Here is a 22,024-nt window from a genome sequence, read left to right as displayed (position 1 = left end):
CAAAACTCCTTCAGTTGCCCACTGCATGCCTGGAGAGTTTCTGCTTCACTGGAACCCTTAGTTGCTCCATATTCTTTTCATCAGTGTTCACACCACATGATCCAACATGTATGTCCAATCACTTCTGCTACCATGTTGTTTAGGATTCTCATGAAGGAGTCAGAAGCCCATGCATGAGAGAGATGATTTTTTATTGAAGTAAACACCCATGCTGGTCCAGCATGTCTAACTAGGAAGGGGAGCTGCTAAAAGTCAAAAATGAAACCAGAGACTGAGCTGAGTAGCAGATTAGCTCTTAAATAGACATGAACCTCACAAAGGCTTTGGTCCTTTGTGGTGTTTGAAGGGCTCCCGAGGAGGGTACCAGCGGATCTAAGTCATCTGAAGATCTAGTGTTCAGGGGATCCCACACAGTTGGTGCTGTTGGATAGGGTTCCAGCTTTGAACTCCCAGACAGAACCGCTGGGTACTGCTCTTTAGGTTTGTGGGGTGGCAACAGAGCCAATACCATCAGATCTTCTTCCTCTGATCTTTACTTCTTGGACAGAAGTTTTCTGAGGACCTAATTCTTTAGGACCTGCACGTGAGGACTCGCCCAATTTTGACCAAGACAGGGAGGGATCCTTTCTACTAGAGGTATATCTAGGTAAAGATATGACCTTATGCTTATGTTCATGTCCCTATTCTTAGGAGAGGGTTTCTTAGGCTTAAGAGTTTTACCTCAATTCTGGAACTCATGCTTAGAGGGGCTCTGCTCACTAGCTGAGGCTGTTGGTGTAAGGTGATAAGTCACTTCTGTGCTGGGCTCCAGCCAATCCACAAGACAGAGACTGATCTGGTAACTCCCAAGGTAGATATCTGAGCCCCACAGGAGTAACAGCAGCTCAGTCTGCTCAACATCACTCCAGGTCTTGGAACTCACTCCTTCCTGTTGGTGGCAACAGACTCCCAAAGCCTGAGTTGTTCCAGCCTTGCTCTCGTTCCAGCCCTATTCCTAGTCCTGCTCCAGCTCTGCTCACTCCAGCCTCACTCCAACCCTACTCTGGATTCATAATTCTAGTTCTGACCCTGGCTCTGACCACTAGACCCAACTGCCATGGCTCTGACCACTAGGCATGATCATCCTCATCATGGTTTCTTACTGTTGTTCAGGCAGGTCTTCCCAGCCTGAATCTGAATGGGGTCTCATGGGCTGCTCCATGAGTACTTCTGCAGACCAAACTCTGGTCCCTCACGAGTTTGAGGAGGGAAGGAGCTGCAGATACTGCAAACTGGAGGTGATATTAGCCTCCGTAAGGCAATAGAGGCAATGCTGGAGATTGTCATTGACAGAGAAGGAATAGAAGGAGGAGACACAGTTCTTGAACCCCTGAACTCTTGGCAAAGTCCCTCTTCGAAGGGAGAAGCTCCCTGGAGCAGGAAGAATAAAACTAACTATGCTAGTGTGCTAAACACAAGAAAAAACCTAACTGTCAAAAACTATTTACAAATTGTATTCATAGGTTCACAGTAAAGGAAGATTGAAGTAGACATGGAGGGTTCCAACTCAGGCCATGCGGTGATAAGAAGGAACTGGAGAGGTGTCTAGCCACACTGCCCTTTATACTCTTATTCTGGAAAATAACTGTGCATGTGCAGACCAATGGAAACTGCTTACCAAAAATTTCCAGACCCAGGTGCATGGTGTGCATACATACATACCCATGTGTGGAATACATCAAAGTAGTAGTGAAGCTCAAAAAAATACCCAGGGATTCAGGGGATAGAGAGGGAGTGTGGTGGTGATGGTGAGAGGTGGGAGGGTATGGGTGAACAGTGGGGAAGTTGACAGTGGAATCAGGGGCACACACCATCTTTCAGAGTGATTAAATGAATAGGTACTGACAGTGAAGTGTGAACATCCCTGAGGTCTGTACACTAATCCAGATTAATCCATCTATCTTCCTACTGAATATGGACGTATTGGGAGGGATGACTTTGTCTCTCATGCTAGTTAGGATAATGTTGTCAAAGCCATGAGTATGAGCTTCCTGAGAACCATGCCAAGCAACATTTGACTCTTTGACCAGAATTATACTCTGTAGAAGACTACACAAAGAGGTCTGTAAAGACCCCATGGACAATGTGCAAAAATAAAATTTCACCTGAATAGAGTCCTTAATTAGTAGAACTGTAATAAATAATCAGTGTTGGAGATGCTTATTCCTTACACACACATGTCATTTGCTGTGTATGCTGTATACAGAATTATTGTTATTTTTACTCTCTTAATCATGAGTAACACGATCATTTGATCAAATGAAGATACCTTTCATTCTTCAATGAAATAAATTATTTTAAATGGGATTTATATCAGGATTTTTGTCATATTTAATGTAATTAAAAATGATAGGCTACCACATGTCCCTTCTAAATTATAATACTTCATAAAATCATGGAATTTAGGATGATGTTTGCTTTTCAGTGGAGCACTTGCTTGTCAGATGAAATTGCTAATTCATAGTTTCTTTTGAAAATATCTAAGCAGAAGAGAAACATAAATGAATTATTTAAATTATACATAAGGTCGTGGCCAGTACTTGGCCTTCCTGGGCTTTTAACAATTTGTGTCTGAATTTGTATATAACTTTTGTTTTCCATTTTGATTACCACCTTCATAAACCAGCATTATCAGTCACATATTAAAGGATCTGCACTGAAGTTCTTACTAGATACCCAGTACATATCAGTAGCACATAGTAAAAATAATTATTTTAAACAATATTACCAAGCTTTTAACCTTTTGCTCTGAATTTTTCTCACGTTTTTATTCTGAACTTATAATTATGCATTTGTATATACCACTTTAGGGAAATCATAAAGTGTTGGGAAAAAATTAGTCAGTATGCTTTGCTTATTAAACCTTAATCCCAGCCAAACCATTTTCTGTTGTCTAACCTATCTCATCTAACATTTCCCTTCAAGTTAATACTATGATCACTTCTCCATTTCACGATGAAAATTAAAAATCTCACTCTCATCATTTGGAACCTTTCATTTTCACCTTTCCTTGGGCAGAGATTGAGCAATATAAGAAAAAAATATACAATTCTCAAAAAAAATATGAACATTTCCATAAAAGTATTTTGTAACAAAAGCAGGTAATATTCTACATACAAAAAACTGAAAAAACCATGCAGCAAAACAACAGAAGCGTTGTAACATATTAGTACAACCTACATTTGAGTTAATCTACAGTACCTTAAGGGTTTCCTAATGAAAAAAGGCAAACAACTTGTACCCAAATAGGACCATAAAACTCAATAAACTCAATGATAAGAGGCAGACAGAAAATATTTTTAATTAAATCAGGTTTTGATTAAATCAACCTACTTTTCAAAATGCAAGCACTGAGTATAATATACACAAAATTCATTTCTTTAGACAAGGTACAAATTTATTTGCCGATCTTCCACTGAAGGAACTACTATTAATTGGAAAATGCAAAAAAGGATGTGTTAAGTAATGATAATGAATGATTTAAAGAGACATCAACCTTGGTATAATGAGATCAAATATCCACAGCACAAAATTATTTACTACTTGTACAATATACATATGTATGTATGTATGTAAGCAGAACACATAGCTATTATCACTGCTGAAACCTGTGTGAGTTTAAATATATATCACAAAAGTAGCAAAACTAAAGCTATTGTCTCTTTAAATTTTAATTTAATATTTAACCCCCATGCAGAATTTTACAAGCTGCTCACAAGATGATATGAAACTTGTTAATATGGTTTGAAGCAACATATTAAAACAATGGGAAAACGGACCAAAACGTAACGTTTTCCTACTATGCATTTTCCAAAATAAACAAAAGAAAAAAACACAACTTTAGTTTCTGTCAGCCAGACGAGGCCTTTACCTGAACCCTAGGAACAAAAGGCGTTGTTCTTCTACTAAGGCTTTGGCTCTGGTAAGCAAAATTAAAGAAAAAGCAATAAAACAAAACCAAAAAAGACAACACGCTGGAAACTAAAAGACCAAAAGTAAAAACAGAGACACACAACTATTACTTTAAACACAGCTTTACACCAAAGACATAGTTATCCAGAACAAACTATTTTAATGCAGTGCATAAATTAAATCTGCACATCTGTAACTGAAGCATGTCAAAACTCTGTGGTGAAATTCTAGCCCCATTGAAGTCAATGGAAATTTTGACACTGACTTCAACAAAGCCAGGATTTCACCCTGTATGTCTGTCTACTGATTACACTTTCAACAGATTAAGAAATAATCTTAACTAAAAGCAAAAAATGAGTACAGTGGGAATTAAAAGTGGAATAGAAAATATTAATTCAGCCTGAATATCTCTGTCAGAAAGCTTAAAGTGTGCACTGAGAGGCTAGAAACTAATACAGCAATACCAGGTTTCAGTCCCCTTTTCCACAGTTTAAAGTAGCATTTGTACCGGCAGCCCTCATACACGCTGTAGCAACCCTTAAACTGAAAGTGGAGCAGTTGGAGATTAGCAGTGGGGAAAAGGTGTGATAATGTATTTCCATTCCCTACCAGTCATGACAGGAATGACATATGGTGTATTCAGAAAACTTTTACATGAAATGAGTCCTGAAAAATTTAGCAATAGTTAGAAATCACACTCTGTACAATTTGACCATTCTGTCACCTTATTCACACCTTCCTCTACCGGTAATCCCAAGGATTTCAGTGTGACTATTCACAGAGTAAGGTATTATCCAAAGGGCTAGATACAGCTGTGCAGGGAAGTAAGAAAGTCCCATTCACTCCACCGGCATAGGTGCTGGAAGTAGGGGTGCTGCTGCACCCTCTGGCTTGAAGTGGTTCCCATCATATACAGGGTTTACAGTTTGGTTCAATGGCTCTCAGCATCCCCTCTATAAAATTGTTTCAGCACCACGGTTCATCGGCTGGCCCAGCTAAGACTGTTGCTCTACCACAGGGTGAAGAAAGAAGGGACTACTTGCCCAGCACTCCCTCCTGTAAGGGCAGAGAAGGTGTGGAGAGGGGCAGGGAGTGGGAGGTGGCTTTTCTTGCTGGAATACGCTGCTCCATGAAAAGGGGAGAAGAAACTCACACCAAAGCAAGGGGGAGTCTAAGAGGAGTTTGTGACTCTCTCAGGGTACATCTACACTGGAGCTGGAGGTGTAGTTTCCAGCGTGGGTAGACGCACACACACTAGCTTTGGTTGAGCTGCCGTGCTAAAAATAGAAGTGGCAACATGAGTGGTGGGATACTAGGTTTTTACTCCACATGTACAAACCCAGCCGGGACACTGGGTATTTACTCGGGAGGCTAGTCCATACTGCCACCCATGCCACTTGTATTTTTAGCACACTAGTTCAATCAAAGCTAGTGCACATACATCTATCTGAGCTGGAAATTACACCTCCAGCTCCAGTGTAGACATACCCTCTGCCACAGTTTGTCCCATGGTCTGCTCCTGCAGTGGCACAGCAGCATACTGTCCCTCACCCAAGATAGACTGTAAAGTTACTATCTAGCCCAATGTGAGTGAATGTGTCAGAACCTGGCTCCAAAGGAAAAAATAGGATTTCAAGGTCTACATGATAGTCCTATACTGTAACAACTTAAAAAAAAATACAGAGTTCCTCTATTACAGGTCTGCTCCAATGTCTTTAGCCTCACAGACAGGTCACAATCGTAAGAGATTGAATTGCCCCTACAATGAACTGAACATCCTCAACTCTCACTCACTGCAGTGGGAACTGAGAGCAGGGGTGCTTATCACAGGTTTGGCTGGGCCCTAGGTTAACAATGGTAATCCATCACTGATTTTACTAAAACAATCTTAGACATTACCATATGCCATTAAAGAACAATTCTAAAACACAGAGACAGCCTTTGTTAAAACAGGTTTTGTTTTTTAAAGTAATGCAGCCTCCAAAAATAAACCAACCAATAATAAATACCAATTTGTTCCATTTTTTCCCCTTCTTTTACTGAACGAATTAAATCTCATCTCCCTCAACAAACATACAATCTTTGCACATCATTATGACTAGTGCATCTATCAATCCCCTTTCCACAGAAATTAATTTGTGATGAAATATACCTTTGTTATAATGTTTTTAACTGCTGAATATACATGGTAGATATAATGAGGTGCATAGAGATATAATGGGGTTCAATTGTATAGGCAAATAATCATATATTTTATACATGACAGATCTCTCTTCTCTGCAGGGCTTCTCCATCTGGTGCAAAAGTGAGTAACTGTGATTTTACATATCTAATCATTTTTTAGTTCTAAAGAGCATTTTTTCAATCTTTAATTCTAACCACTGCAGCACTATCTCCAAGTTATTCTTTTCATGCAGCACCGAAGAAATAGCCAGAATGTAGTAATGAAACAAACAGCACCAAGGCTCAAATGCTGCTTTTTTGGAGCAAATGAAAGCAAATAAATTTAAAGAAAAATAAGTAAGTGAAATGTAAAGAGAAAGGCAGCAAGTAAAGCAAATAATAATGAAAAAAATAACTACAACACATGTTACTCCCTGCAAAGAGGCCAAACCTCTGCAAAACATGGACAATAAATTATTCAAATAAATTAGCAAATGATAACATACACAATTTTTGTGTAACTACACATAATTAACTTAAATGAAATACGCATTTGAACATGGTAAATATTTATGGAGATGGAAGTTTTTTATTAGGCAAGATGATCTCCTGCTGATTCTCTCAGCCTCTTGGTGGAAAAGTGAGGCTGGTAACAAATTCCATTACTCCCTAATGGTCAATTCTGGATTTACAGTATATCCTCAGAGGACATAGCCTGTCTTTCCCGTTACAGAATAAGTATAGAGACATTAACTGCAATGAAGAGAAAATGAGTGACGAGAAAGATTAAACAGGGAAAGGGAATGTAAAATATAGGGTGACTGCATCACACTCAAAGTGTCTAAATAACACTTATATCACAGCCTTTGAGAGATGAGAATCAACTCAGTAAACACTGCCCTCCAAAAACACACACTAAAGATTTTCTTACTTTTGTTTGGGGCATTGGGACAAACTGAAATGCATAACATTAGGAACCTAACTCCACATTTAGACACCTAAATAATTGACCCCTTTTTCTAAGGTGCCAAGTAGTCAGGGCTTTTATTAACTTTAATGGGAGTTGTGGATGCTCAGCCTTTTTGAAAATCTTGGGTACCTACTATTTTAGATACCTAAGTCTGAACATTTTGGCCAAGGAATATAGCAAGTTATGGGCTCGGGCAACCTTCTTTGGTTTTATGTTTCTAAGGCCAAAATAAACCTCCAGACTCTTGACACTGCTCTGCTACACAAACATATACACAAAATCCCATCCACACTGATGCCAAAATACATGTGAGAGCACACAAGATTTCACCCTCAGCATTTTAAAAACATTGTACACATAGAAGCATGCAGGAAGCCAGCACCAGGTATAGCCAAAGTATGTATGAGGAAGATGAAATCCTGGCCATAGCACTGCCAAAAAACAGCTAATACCATGCAGGAAATCAACCCCATATCATTACTTTTGCTGTGCTGGGGCTGGTTTAATGTGTGGTATTATGAACATTTTTTGCTGGAAGAGCAAGCAGTAAACCAGCCTGAAGATAGCAAAAATATATGCTGTAGTCCCAAAATACTACCAATAAAATCTTTAAAAAATGGATAGTAGAGTTTGGATAAGCACACACAAATGCAGACATGTATCCAAACTATGCACACCTCTAACAGAACTACGGAGGCCTCGATCAATCCCAGCAGCCCTCTGTTACAGCACATCCTACAACATACTCACTACCCTGACAATATCTGATAGTGTCTACTGGTATGAGAGGCTAGGCAGCCTTCTATATCCTCCAAGAATTTTCCGAGAGCAGACAGGAGGCCATCACCCCTTTTCCTTTGACCTTCTCTCCTACCCAGACCAGCACTATCCCTTGCACTTATCCACACCCACACTCCTCTCACAATGATCACACCTCCAACAGCATCTTCATGTATCCTCCTTCCCATCTAGACCCAGGATTCTGCAGTATTTTCCCTCCCAACCAGACACCATGCCAAACTCATTCCAAGTGGTTCTGAAATATTAGTCTTTCCCTCCCTCTCACACATCTCAGTCTCTCCTGAGAGGAGTCAGATAGCTGCTCACCAACCTCTAGATCTTCAGAGCACAGCTGATCAAAAAAATGGAAAAATTAATTTCACAAAAAATGTTGAAGTTGCTTCCATTTCTCAGAATTCAAAATGGAACAATTTTTCATTTTTTGTCAAAAAATGGTAAATATTTTATCAGAATTTTCAAAATTTCAAAAATTTGAATTTTGTTGCCATTTGCTCCAACTCTGGGAAAAGTACAGAAAAAAATAAAGAAAGACAAGGTGAGTGAGGTAATATCTTTTATTGGATCAACTTACACTGGTGAGAGAAGTTGGTCCAATAAAAGATATTACTTCACGCACCTTATTTCTCTAGTATCTTGGGACCAACACAGCTAAAACAACACTGCTTACAACAGAGAAAGAAAGAACGAATGAAAGACAGACACCAACTCTGTAACTGATCAAAATTTCCTCAACTTCTGACAAGCCAAGTTAGAGTGTCTCATTTCTCTTTTGCCACTCTGTCACATTTCCAAAATTGAGTAAGTTTTGGAAAGCTACAGTGGGAAAGATGAAAAAAGAAAAGAAAAAGTGTATGTAAAGGGGAATCCAATTGATAGCACTGCTTTCAGTGTCAAAAGGGAAAAAAGGGACAAAGGAGGCTGAAAGGGGAAAAAAAATCCAAAATGTAGACATTTCAATAATTTTAGTTTTCAAAAAAACAAAACTAAATTACAATTTCAATTCAAAATAAAATTAACCATATTTCCATAACGTTTTTTACTCTAAAAAATGAAAATTGCCCATAAAATATTTCATTTCTAATTAAACCCTTTTTTTTCTGGGAACATTTTTCAATTGAAAAAATTTGACCAGGTCTATTTCAGAATAGGACAGCTGCCTGGTAAGTGCCACACCTCTTCCCATCCATTGAATCTTCTGTGGTGACAGCAGATATCCCTATGTTCCAGGAAGCAGGGACTAGCACAACCCATACCCCACTACATCCATCACTGAACTATAGGGCCCCTGTGGCAGCTGCAGCAAAAAGTGGGCTGTGGAGGTAGCAGGAAGTATGCTCTGCCAATCCATGACGATAGGAGTTGTGGCTGCCTAATACAACCCCAGAATACTTTATGGATAGACATACTCTACTTACATCTTTTTGAAGGAAAGTAAACTGAGGGCTGTAAGTATTTTCAGATAGAGAGTGATCAAGGGACTTTGAAGAAATAATAAATTTCATACTAATCATCTCCCTACCTTAACTTTCTTTCTGCTGGTAGTAAAAGATATCGGCTTTTCAGAAGTGTCCACTAATTTTAGGTGCCCAGCTTAAGAGAGCTAGAGCTTGATTTGTAGAGATACTGAACACCTGCAGCTTCCATTTCAGTCAACTGGAGCTCTGGATGGTCAATACTCTGAAAATCAGCTGCTTTATTGATTAAAACAGGGAAACAGCTCATTAGTAGACAAAGAAAAAGTGAACTAAACTTATGGATGAAAACAAAAGACAGGAAAGAAGACTTTGTATGACTCAGGGGGTTTGTCTATCCCAAAAAAGGAAGAATTAAGTGGTTCCAGAAAAGGTTCTGTGAAAAATATTTGTGAAAGAGAACTCGTTTTTGCTTGATGCATGATAGTACATAAGTCAGTCCCAAGAGGGCAAAGATGGTGAAGATTTCTCTGAATTCCTCCTAATGCCATTTGGTTTTCTTTGAGGGGAAGGCATTTTAAAAAGAAAATATTTAAAAGACATTTAAATGTAGAGACTGAAAATAAAATTAATTAAAAAATAGGTAAACAACAACCCTGAGTAATACGTCTTTTTGACATTTATTTTTCTTTTGGTGATTTCTGCAATTGCAGTGACTAAATCAGACCATTCCTCCACATCCCCTAATATTAGCTCATAAGCATCCTGGGTTTTCATTATCTCGAAGTGTGACATCACAACAATTTGGAGAATAAACAGTATTACTCTCCCTCATCTCAAAAATATCACCTTAAGCCTATGCAAATTTTGTATTTAGATACAGAGGGGGGTGTTTCTGGAGTCAGGAAAGCCAGGAAGTCACTCTTGTCTTGTCCCCTGCTTTGAGGCTGTAGCCATGCCCATAATATTTTTTCTTTTCTACATATGATTGGCTAAGTCCTTTTTTATTTATGTTTTCATTACGTTTTGCTGTACTTGAAAAGTTATTCTATATATTAATCCTTAAATAAAGAAACTTTAATGTTTGTATCTTTGATAACCCAAGTTTGTGTCCCCTTGTTCTTGTATTTTAAACTAGCGCAAAGATTTTTGCAGTCTCCACACCTACTAGTCTCTCTATATTGAGGATATCTAAATCTCACTTTTCCAAAGAATACAGCCTTGCAAAGTAGTTCAACAGCAGAACAGTACAGGAAATTAAAGAAAAATAGTTACAGGTGGCTGTGCTGATAAGCAAAACAAATAATGTCTCATCCATAGCTAAAAAGTAGCAGAAAAGACTACTGACTACACTGAAAAAAAAATTCGCTCCCCTCATCTCTACATACCATTGCATCAGATGTGAGAATTTTATGAACACATTCTCTAGATTCTGTATGTATTTTTATATCACACTGATCATCTATCTTTATATATATTTTTAAATATAAAGGTGAGATTTTTCAAATATCTTCAACAGCGGCCTAACTCTGCTCCCACTGAAATCACCAGTAGCTTCACCATTGACTTCAATGGGTATAGAGTTAGGTCAACGCTGAGCACTTTTGAAAATCCCTTCCTAGAGTTCTAAATATCATTTGAGAGCATAAAAAGCCACCAAACCTTTAGCTTAGTCCAAAAATCATCATTTCAGATGATGTATTTGAGGATTCTTTGGATGAGCTTTGGTCACAGTGAGGATGGGAAGAATGAAAGTGAGCACCATGAGGAATCAGTGGAGAGAACAGTACTCTTTAAATTGTTGAAAACATCGGCCAGTTTTTTCACAGAGTGGATAGCTGAGTATCTGCAACTTTATATGCATAAGCACCTATGTGTGGATTTTTCAAGTATTAACATCCATGCATGCATGCAGTGAAAATAATTGTCAAATGCATGGGTAGGCATTATTGCTCAAAAAGTGTGTGCACTCAATTGCACAAATACATCTGGAGGCAAGATTCAGGCACATTTGAAAATTTGGCCCTATACGTCTCAGAATATCACTCTAATAGCTTAATGGATACATATAAGTTCCCAATAGATGATGAAAAGGCTGCACTTTAAAAGGTATGCCCTGCCTATACTGAGAAACATGGCACTAAATAAGAGAATTAGGTTCTTACAAGAACTTTATTTTACAGCTAGCTGTCATTTTGCATAAAAATTGTGTATGTTATAAAAAGCAATTTGAGAGGATTAAACAAATGGTTACATACTGAAAGTTGTCCAGACAAGAACTGTGGAACATCCCTCAACATGCCAGGACTCATGGGAGAAGTCACTGAAATAGATGGTCGGTCCATTTTTTGAGATTCAAATGAACTAGAACCTGAAATTACAAATAAATATAATTTATAAAAAATAATAACAATTAGCACTTGTATTGTGCTTTATATTTTCAGCGGTCTGTAAAAACATTATTTCTGACATACTACAGAACAAATTATAGCCACACATATAATAAACATGGAGTATATGGTGGTGAAAACTGGAACCTTATTTTAATGTGTTCAGGATGACCAAATAGCTTGCAAGGAAAAGAGCAAAATTTAATAAAAACTAAGCTGTCAACATTCATGTCAAGCACATAGCATAAATAGAAAATTCCACTACTTAAGACTGTGTATTATGCTTATCTACTGAGCATCCTTAAATCCCATTGACTTCACAGGGTACTCAGCACATTGCACAAATGCTTGGCTCCTAGTAGAATCAGACTCTAAATGTTGTTGCAAATTTTATAAAAATAGCAGAATGAAGATGCTAGAGTTTGGGGATTTTAATCTGGAGGCTGCAACGACTTCTGCAAAGTGGGAGATGACATGTTTGTGATGTTACAAGTAGAGTAAAAGGAAGATATCAAGTTATTATACAATACAGAACACTGGATATTAATATCCCACGTCTTGCAAAAAAACATAATGGATTTTATTGTAAGGCTTAGCTCACCAGTGAAGAGTTATTGTAGAAGCTTGTTCACATTACTACAATTAAATTTGTGCCACCACTTTAATTGGTGGTGTTTATTATAACAGCACAGTAAAACAGCCATAAAAAAATAACTCCAGCTGAAATCTGACACACAAGGTCTAAGCCAAGCCACAATTTCTTTTTTCCCGAAATACTGCTTTGATCAGTTATACTGAATGGTCTAAATAAAACAGAAGTGTGCTGATTTCAAAATATCCATCTCCTAGGCCCGAGGTAACAACAATTTCATCAAAATTGTTTTGTTTAATAAGGTTACAGTTGAAATGCAAAACAACAAAGTACAGGAAATTAAACATTAGAATTGACATTCAACCCTTTATGCACACTATTTACCACTATGTTTTTCTTTTCTTTTTATTAAAGAGCAGCATGAGTTTATAAGAGAATGTCAACCTTAACTTTAAATTTCCTGACTTTTGACAGTTCATTATTAAACAAAGAGATATAGATAGATAGATAAAAAAGGTAGATGAGACAGATATGTAGACAGACACAGAGACAAGAGTTACACTGAAAATAGATGACATCTTTTCAATTTGTGCTCACATAAGGGAGATTTAAGTTTTTCCTACTCAGTATATGAAACTTACTGGACTCCAGTTGTGCATGTGTACTGTCAGGTATTCTGGGAATATCCCTGTAAGTATGAAAAGCAAGACAGTTGGATCCTTTATCTAACAATAGTATTAAAACTTCTGTCAACTATAACACATTTCAAATCACCACATAGTACTTTGAGAAAACCATACATCTACTGACTATCGTCAGCCACAGGGAATATTTACCTCCCCGCATTTTTACATAGCTATGTCTATATCTATCTATATATAGTTCAAAAACAAGTAAAGGTCTATGTAATGACTGTTTAATGAATGTAGCTGAGAACCCATAAAGTCACAGATACCGAGGCTGAGTAAATAAAATGAAAGAAAAAATACAATCATTCCAAAGTTAAGCACAAACTAGAACTGTGAGTTTGTTGTGATGATATAAACCACCTTAAACAAGTTGGATCCTTAACACTGGTTGTCTCAGTGTGTCCATTATTAGCAATGGTAATGGCATTGATAAAATCTTACTCTTTCTGTAAAAGTCCGTAATTTTGTTTGACAACAGGACAAATAGACAGGAATAGCCTGAATATATTATCTTCTAATATGTGATAACTATTGCCAATCAGTCTGGGTGTGAACACAAGTGATAAAAAACATACAGATCACAAATAAATGTATGCCCAAGTAAGGGTAAGTATTTGACTTGAATCCCCAAACCAGGATCTTCATTGTGCAGGCTAACACAGCAGACATACTACTGTCGCATGTACCTACTACTATATGAGGCAAAATGTCATGTCAGATGTAGCTCCATGTACCAACCATGTCACTTTGAAGCACTGATGTTCCAATGATTAAATACCTCATTATGCCTACAGCACACAGATGTCTGTTTTCCCCAAGATGTGCATATATAACTTGCATTATATGCTGGTAAGAACAAATACTTTCAAAAGCACTGTATGGCTATTTGGACAAAACAGGGTCAAATAAAGAGCTTCAGCTGTGAGTCAGACTAAAAACAACATTAAAAGTAATTATTTGTGTTTAAATGTGTTTGGTTTTGTGTATATAAAAGGGAAAGTGCAGCATTAAACAAATCTTTCAGGAAAAATCTGGTATCTGACACAGTGAAACAAGTCTATAGTATGATTATCAAATACCTAATCTAGTAAAAAAAATTGTACAGCCTTACCAAATGCTTCTTGAAGTATTACAGATAATTAGAAAGATACCCTTATTTAATGATGCAGGGATCTTTCTAAGTTCAGTGGTGTTGCAGTATCCTATAATCCAAACGCATCACAAGAGATGCAGCTGGCACAATAAATCATGTCTAAGGAAATGTTGCAGTCTATCATGTTAGTAAGTAAAGGCATGTAAGGTACTTATTAAGGCTATTGTATAAAAACATATTCAGGCTTTCACATATTCCACAGCCAAAAAATTTACAGCGTAATCTGCTCCTTGCCCATTGGCTCTGATTTGTGGTACAAAATCTAACCTGTCATTCAAAAAATGTATTTTTAGCACACTGGGTTGTGAATAAAACCTTGAAAATATGAACCAGTGTGAACAGATTAAGTAGTGTCTTCCTGAGTCTGCAGATAGCTGAAACAAGAAATCTGAAAAATATGAGTCTTCCATTCAGCCCCCCGAAACCTATAGCTTCCAAGTTCTGCCCAGCTACATATGTGACATTCCTTATGGATGAGAGTCACTGAGGTTCCTCACCCATCCTGCCCACCAGTGGTGTTTAGGACACAGAGCTGCAAAAAAGTTGGCAGCTGTGACTGGGGTAGGTATATGTTGTTGAAGAATGTCTAGGTATCACAATGTAGGTGTATGGTTGTTTGTGTATTTCTGGGGTTGGTGAGAGGGTGGGTCTGAAAGTTGTTGGGGTAGTAGGTATTGTCTGGAAGGGTATACCTGGGGTGGGGGTAATGAGGGCAATGCGGTTAGCAAGTGTTGGGGGATATCTGAGATGTTAGGAGTCTGTTGAGGATTAGGGAAGTTGAGAAGAGGTTAGCTGAGGTCAATAATGGGCCCTTAAACATTTGTCCCCACCAGCCATTCCTTTCCTATTTGGATCCAGCAGGGACAGCAGTGAGTGGAGAAGCTAAAAGGATAATTTGCTGCGTAATGTAGAGCAGGCAGCACAACAGCCCCCTACAGCTGGAAAAAGCAACTGTGGAGATATCCCGGAAGCCCAGCTGGCTATATGAGAATCCAGCTAGGCTGCAAGAATGCATCACAGGGCTGCCTGATGTAACATGTAAGTTATGTGACACCTGGCAGCCATAGGAACCAAAAGTGGCCAATTTAAATTATGAACATTATTAACTGCTGCATTGCTCACAATTTCAGTAGAAACATGAAGCCAATGTGCTTATCCCATACTGTCTCCTATGCCTCCTCAGATTCCAAAAGCTTCAACTCTCCCCTACCAACTTTCCAAAACCTTCGTCTGACAACTTCTACAATACAGTTATGTGTTGTGAATTCAAAAGTTTGTGGCATATTGCAAATTGAAAATGAAGGACCAGTTTAAAATAAATTGAATTTAATATAAAAACAACACGATACTGTACTGATTGTTCTTTCAGTTTCATATTGAGCTAAACAGTCTTTTGTTAATTTAAATGAAGCTGGTGTATAATTACTACTCTACTGTACCAGGATGCCACAAACACTAGGAACCTAAGTAGAAACCTCCATTCTAGGAGACCACCCTAGAGTATCTCCATTACAATTCAGCTCCAGTACAATTCAGCTCTATCTTTATTAGTACACTATCTTTAGTAGGCAATCAATTTTCCTTTTTTATTCAGCTCTTGATTTTCCATTTAAGGTGTGTTTCACTGTATTCACATTTGATGGGATACTTAATAAAATATATCATGTTAGGCCTTGGTTTAGACCAGGGGTCGGCAACGTTTGGCACGTGGCTCGCCAGGGTAAGCACCCTGGCGGGCGGGCCAGTTTATTTACCTGCTGACGCAGCAGGTTCGGCCGATCGCGGCCCCCACTGGCCGCAGTTCGCCGTCCCAGGCCAATGGGGGCAGCGGGAAGCCACGGCCAGCACATCCCTCGCCCGAGCCGCTTCCCGCCACCCCCATTGGCCCGGGACGGCGAACCGCGGCCAGTCGGGGCCACGATTGGCCAAACATGCCGCGTCAGCAGGTAAATAAACTGGCCCGGCCCGCCAGGGTGCTTACCCTGGCGAGCCGCGTGCCAAACGTTGCCAACCCCTGGTTTAGACAGTAGTTCTCAAACTTTTGTACTGGTGACTCCTTTCACATAACAAGCCTCTGAGTGTGACCCCCCCTTATTAATTAAAAACACTTTTTATATATTTAACACCATTATAAATGCTGGAGGTAAAGCGTGGTTTCAGGTGGAGACTGACAGCACGCGACCCCCCATGTAATAACCTCGCAACCCCCTGAGGGGTCCCGACCCACAGTTTGCGAACCCTTGGTTTAGAGCTTTCACCCGCGTTAATACCAGATATATATATATTAACATTTTAAAAAACTGAAAAGGCTACTGTACTTGAGCAATAACCAATTACCACTCAATAGCAGCTCACCCATTAGTATTCACTTTGAGAGAGTGAGAGGGACAAGCCAAATGCAGAAATTATTAATTCATTTGTGGGAGATCTTCCAGTATCTACCATTTCCCGCTCCTTTACTACCCTAACCTATTATCTTCAGCCTCCCTATTAGGCAACCCATTGTGCAGTGAAGGAGAACTGAATATAGCTCTCACTGGAATATGTCAATACACTTCAAATGTCAGAGTGGGCCACTTAAGAATTCCACAAAACGCTCTCTTTCTTACACAAGCTAATTCCCAGGCTCTGCCAGTCTGGACAGCTCTGGCAAAAAGCAAGGTCTGAACTTGAATTTATCACATGGCTGCACAATGCACTTCCATGAGAATGCCAAAAGAAGCCCCACAGGCTATCGTAATAAACAAACTGAGAGATGGACCTTGGTGTCAGTGTAGTTAGAAAGATCTGGCAGGTGCAATGTGAGATATTGGTGATTTTAACTGAATTAATGGCCTTTTAAAAGACTTGGTCAAGTCTGGAACCTCAACTCTGAATCCTTTCTAATTCTGCATTGATTATGATTTGACTCCCATCAGCAGGACCTAGCCTTATAGATTTGTGTCTGCTTGGATCCAACCCAGTAAGACGTATGTTGTCCAGTCACAGTCTGGCTGTGACTGGAAATCTTCCAATACCACCTGACAGTATGATATTTCCAACACAATAGCTGGAATCTAGTAAGAAAAGTTTGTCAGATTTAAGTACAACCAAAACTGAACTATAATACAGTTTTACTCTCAAATTCCAAACAGTACCTAAATCTAATCTGGATCTAGAACTCAACACAGCCTCCTTGGACTACCTGTAGATGAGACAGAGAATTAATCATATGAGGGCCAAATAGTACCTGAAAAGGGAAACCAATCATTCTGAATTAGGACCTCACCTATAAACCCACTCAGATTAGCCACTGGAGTACTGGGGATGAAATACCCCATCTCCTCCGACAGGCTTGCAGCAACATACCCTGCCAGGGGAAAGCGAATAGAAGTTTCGCATGCAGAACAGGCACCTCAGCTCTGCCCCTGCTCAGTTCTTCAGCCAATGCAGCACACTGTTGTTGACATGGGGAATGAGAGTGTCTTGAGAACCTACATCATCTTCCTAATGCAATTACAGAAAAACTGTTCTGGTGACAGCATATGTGGTGTCAGGGTCAATAAGGGGACATCATGGGGAGGGGGAACAACAGCAGAGAGGAGATGGAGCACTGGGAAGAGGGGAGAAAGAGGACACACAATGATGGGAGAGCACAAAAAGAAAAGAATGAAATGAATGACTTAAGTTTGGGATGGGGATTGTATTTTAGCTTCTTTAGGTTGCCACCATGAACTATAATGCTAGCTGAAAGAAACTGAGATATAAAACTTACTCCTATCTGAAAAAAATGTGAATCCTCCCCATTTGAAAAAGTGTGCATGTTAGTGTGTGCCTTATTATTATTAATAATCATTTTTACAGCTTCCCAAAGTGTTAGGTTTTTTACGGAACAAACAGAAAGATCTAGTCCTTGCCTTTTGCAATCTAACATATATGTAAGAGACATTCTCCCACCCTACAGACAAGACAGACATTAAAATTTTTTATCATTATTAAATGAAGCTTTAACACAAAATATCCTAAATTAAACACATACAAATACTGTAACATGAAACTGAACCCACATGGAAATATCCCAACTGAAATATCAAACCATATTAATTTTTTTTCTTTGGAATTATGGTTATTCATCATCATGACATTCAGAGATCACTAATCTGTAGTTTGAAGCTAGAGGAATTTTGTAATTATAAATTCAAAACCAAAGAGATATCATCAAATACACAGGGCTATATGCAACAATATTAAATTCAATACAAATTACGCAAGGTCATACACCTTGGGAGAGGAAATAAATTAGGGAGGTAATAATGCTCCTCTTCATAGCCATGTGGAATAATTCATATACTACTGGGACCCACAGGCTAGGAAAAATATAAACATAATAGAGAAAATAAAAAGGGCAAAGAAAATGATATAAGCATGGGAGAAGAAAACATATAAGGAGAAAATGAGGGAGCTAGGAAAATGAGGACATGGCCACCATCTGTAAATACTTTTAAGGAATTGTATAAATGAAGGAAGGGATTTATTCACAGTCTCTAAAGACAATAAAGAAAAGAGAAATGGCCTGAAGCTAAGAAAGAAAATGTTTAGGCTAGATCAGGGGTCGGCAACCTACGGCACGCGCGCCAAACATGGCACGCGAGCCGATTTTGAGTGGCACGCTGCCTGCCCGGTGAGAGGAGGAGGAGGGGCGGAGGGGCCAGAAAGCGCCATGCTGGGGGAAGAAGCGGGGGAGGGGGGAAGCTTGGCTGCCGCAGGACCAAGCTTCTGCCTCCTGCCCTGGCTGGGGAGAGCGGTGGGGGGGAGGTCCTGGCCCCCGCCCCACTCAGCCCTCCCGCCCACTGCTCTCCCCTGCGGGGGCAGGAGGCAGAAGCTTGGTCCTGCAGCAGCCAAGCTTCCCCCCTTCCCTGCTTCTTCCCACAGCTTGGTGCGTTCCGGCCCCTCCTCCTCCTCCTCCTCCTCCACCTCCCCCTCCCTGCCGGCGATGGCCCTTGCGGAGCAGAGCAGAGCCGAGCGGCAGCGTGCTTGCTGCTCCGTAGAGCAGGCAGAGAGAGGTAGGAACGGGCCTTGGGGAAGGGGGTGGAACCGGGCATATCCCTCCCAGCCCCCTGCCTTGAGCCGCTCAGGGTAGGGGGCTGGGAGCATCCCCACAAGTCGAGCACCCCAGCCTTCTGCCCTGTACCTCCACACACACCCCAGCCCTCTGCCCTGACTGCGAGTCGCCCCCAACACCCAGCCTTCTGCCCTGCACCTCCACACACACCCCAGCCCTCTGCCCTGCACCCCCCCACACACACCCAGGCTTCTGCCCTGCACCTCCACACCCCGCCCCAGACCTCTGCCCTGACCTCGAGTCCCCCCCAACACCCAGCTTTCTGCCCTGCACCCCCCCACACACCCAGCCCTCTGCCCTTACCCCTGAACCCCCCACACATCCAGCCTTCTGCCCTGCACCCCCACGCCCGCCAGTCTTCTGCCCTGACCCCTGAATCCCCCCACACCCCTGGCCTTCTGCCCTGAACCGCCCACATCCCCACTGCCCTCTGCCCTGACCTCTGAACCCCCCACACACCCCCAGCCTTCTGCCCTGCACTCTCTGCCCTGACCCCTGAACCGCCCCCCCAGGTCTGGGGTCCCGGCTGCCAGCCCCTTGCTAGCCGGCATCCCGGCCACAAGCCCTGCTCAGCCCGCTGCAGACCTAGGTGAACAGAACCCCAGGCTGGAAGCGGGCTGAGCAGGCTGGCGGCGTAAAATCAGCATTTTAATTTAATTTTAAATGAAGCTTCTTAAACATTTTGAAAACCTTGTTTACTTTACATACAACAGTAGTTTAGTTATATAATATAGACTTAGAGAGAGACACCTTCTAAAAAACGTTAACATGTATTACCGGCACGCGAAACCTTAAATTAAAGTGAATAAATGAAGACTCGGCACACCACTTCTGAAAGGTTGCCTACCCCGAGGCTAGATATTAGGAAATAAGTCTCAAAGGTAAGAGCAATTGGGCAATGCAATACACTAAATAGGAGGTGGGAGAACAGTTTAGATAAGACATTAGTGTTAATTATGTACTGAGTTGTGCTAATGCTTCACTGAGGTATATCTCGTGCTAGATGCTAACCAATCATTTATTAGACTGTCTATTCACAGCTGAGCAAGAAGAAAATCTGGTTTCACTACATGAGAGAATACTCCCTATAAATTATATTATCATTGTACACATTCTGGCAAAAACTCTACATTGCAGCATATCAGGAAATGTGTCCGGATTCATTATGGGTCATACTTTGACCGATCCATGTGTAGATACAAAGGTGTGGAGCGGAGACAAGGAACAAGTTGCTTCCCCTAAGCAGGAGCCAACAGTAATTGCAGTGCCTTTACTGCCCTGAGCAGGGATTTGCCATCCATTGAGAAGAGCATATTCTGGATCCTCTCAAGAGGTGATGTAGCAGGCATGTCCAATCTGTGCATCAAGAAGCTCCAGAATGCCTCCTGGAGCTCTCTCCACCACCACCCATTTGAACTCATGCCTAACAGGGACAATTTGGCCCTACACTCATGCTTTTTGATTATAGAATATTGGGTACTATTTTATAATCTGTATAAAATCTGCACAATATATGTTGGGTCTAAAGTGAAATGTAACAGCACTTTATTTTAATCAGTAAGAAAATTTAGAAAACAACTCACCCAATCGGCCTTGAAACAACAAGCTCCACTTGTGGCTCAGGCTTGGATTCTAAAATGATGTTATATACCTCCTCAAAGGTGGCTCCTTGCAATAGCCTTCCATTCCATTCCAACACTTCATCGCCTGCAATTGCAGTAATAATTATCTTCTTAGGAAAAAAAGCTAATTCTATGAACTGCACTGGTAGTGACAACCTCCCTATTCTACTACAAGCTTTCTAAATTGTGCAATCTGTACTGTAGAACAAGTCTAGTGTCTTAAATATAGGAGAGGTCAGGAGAACTAAAAGCTTCCCATACAACATCTTTGGATAAATACCAGCAAAATATTAACATTACAACTAAGACAACTACTGCCTAGTAAAACTGACAGAGTTAATATGGCATTGTTGGTCTGGGTTGTTTTTTAAAAGTTGCTTTTTTGAAAAAATGTGAGAGTTGATAGGGCCTGTAAAAGTGGCAAAATGGATAATCTAGTGACTGAACGTAGGGCTTGGTTTGAACTTTCAAATTTATCAGCTGCACTACTGTCGCTCATCACATTTAGTATGCATGATTACGTCAAACTAAACTTATAAGCACTTATTCTCTTGCTTATTGTCTCCTGTACAGTAACTCATTTCTAAAACAGACACATACCTGGTCTAAGATGTCCCACTGTATCAGCTAAACTTCCTTTTTTTACTTTGGTGATAAATGCACACAGCCGACCAGTTTCAGTCATCTTTCCTCCTACAACCTGGTTGGAAGAGAAGGGTTTTCACATAAATAGAATTATTTGTAATGATTCAGACTTTATGGCAATATAAACAAAATAATTACCGGTAGTTGATTTTTTTTTTTTAAATGCTGCCTAGGTGAGGTAGATTCTGGTATACATGTAAGAAAAACCAAACCCCTCAGAATATTGGCTGACTGGCTCAGTTGACGTCTACTCTGGATATTTAAGTGGTTTAAAGATAATGCAATGCAAATATAGAATTTTAAAGTTTATAAACTGTATGGTTCATGTAAACAGAATAAGCTTACAGTCTCACAGCACTGGAAACTGCTAAAAAAAAACCCCAACATTTAATGTACCAGTGGCTAAACTGTTTACATCAATAAAAAATATACCCTCACAACTGTAATTTTTAGGGGGGTAAATCCTAGTGTATGCTGTTCTAACTGAATGCATACAGCTCAGATTGGTATTACAGGGTTTTGGATGCAGGTATTC

General features: G+C 40.0%; 1 protein-coding gene across 35 annotated transcripts in view; it reads right to left on the bottom strand.

Moving 5' to 3' along the window:
- RIMS2 (regulating synaptic membrane exocytosis 2) overlaps positions 1–22,024 on the bottom strand; it is a 791,243-nt gene that overhangs the window by 306,670 nt on the left and 462,549 nt on the right. For 29 of the 35 annotated variants that reach the window (XM_026663674.1, XM_026663622.1, XM_026663658.1 and 26 more), the window contains 4 exons: positions 21,445–21,544; positions 20,806–20,929; positions 12,921–12,967; positions 11,556–11,668 (listed from right to left, as the gene is read on the bottom strand). In XM_026663674.1, the coding sequence (XP_026519459.1) occupies positions 11,556–11,668; positions 12,921–12,967; positions 20,806–20,929; positions 21,445–21,544 (384 nt within the window). Of the gene's footprint in view, positions 1–3,910; positions 3,959–11,555; positions 11,669–12,920; positions 12,968–20,805; positions 20,930–21,444; positions 21,545–22,024 lie in introns of all 35 variants that reach the window. The other 6 variants (XM_026663617.1, XM_026663690.1, XM_026663632.1 and 3 more) reach the window with 1 other exon arrangement.

Source organism: Terrapene carolina, unplaced genomic scaffold (assembly GCF_002925995.2).
Source record: "Terrapene carolina triunguis isolate 2854851 unplaced genomic scaffold, T_m_triunguis-2.0 Scaffold58, whole genome shotgun sequence".
NCBI classification, from domain to species: Eukaryota; Metazoa; Chordata; order Testudines; family Emydidae; genus Terrapene; species Terrapene triunguis.
The sequence above is the reverse complement of the archived record's forward strand: the minus strand, read 5'-3'. Positions and strand labels throughout refer to the sequence as shown.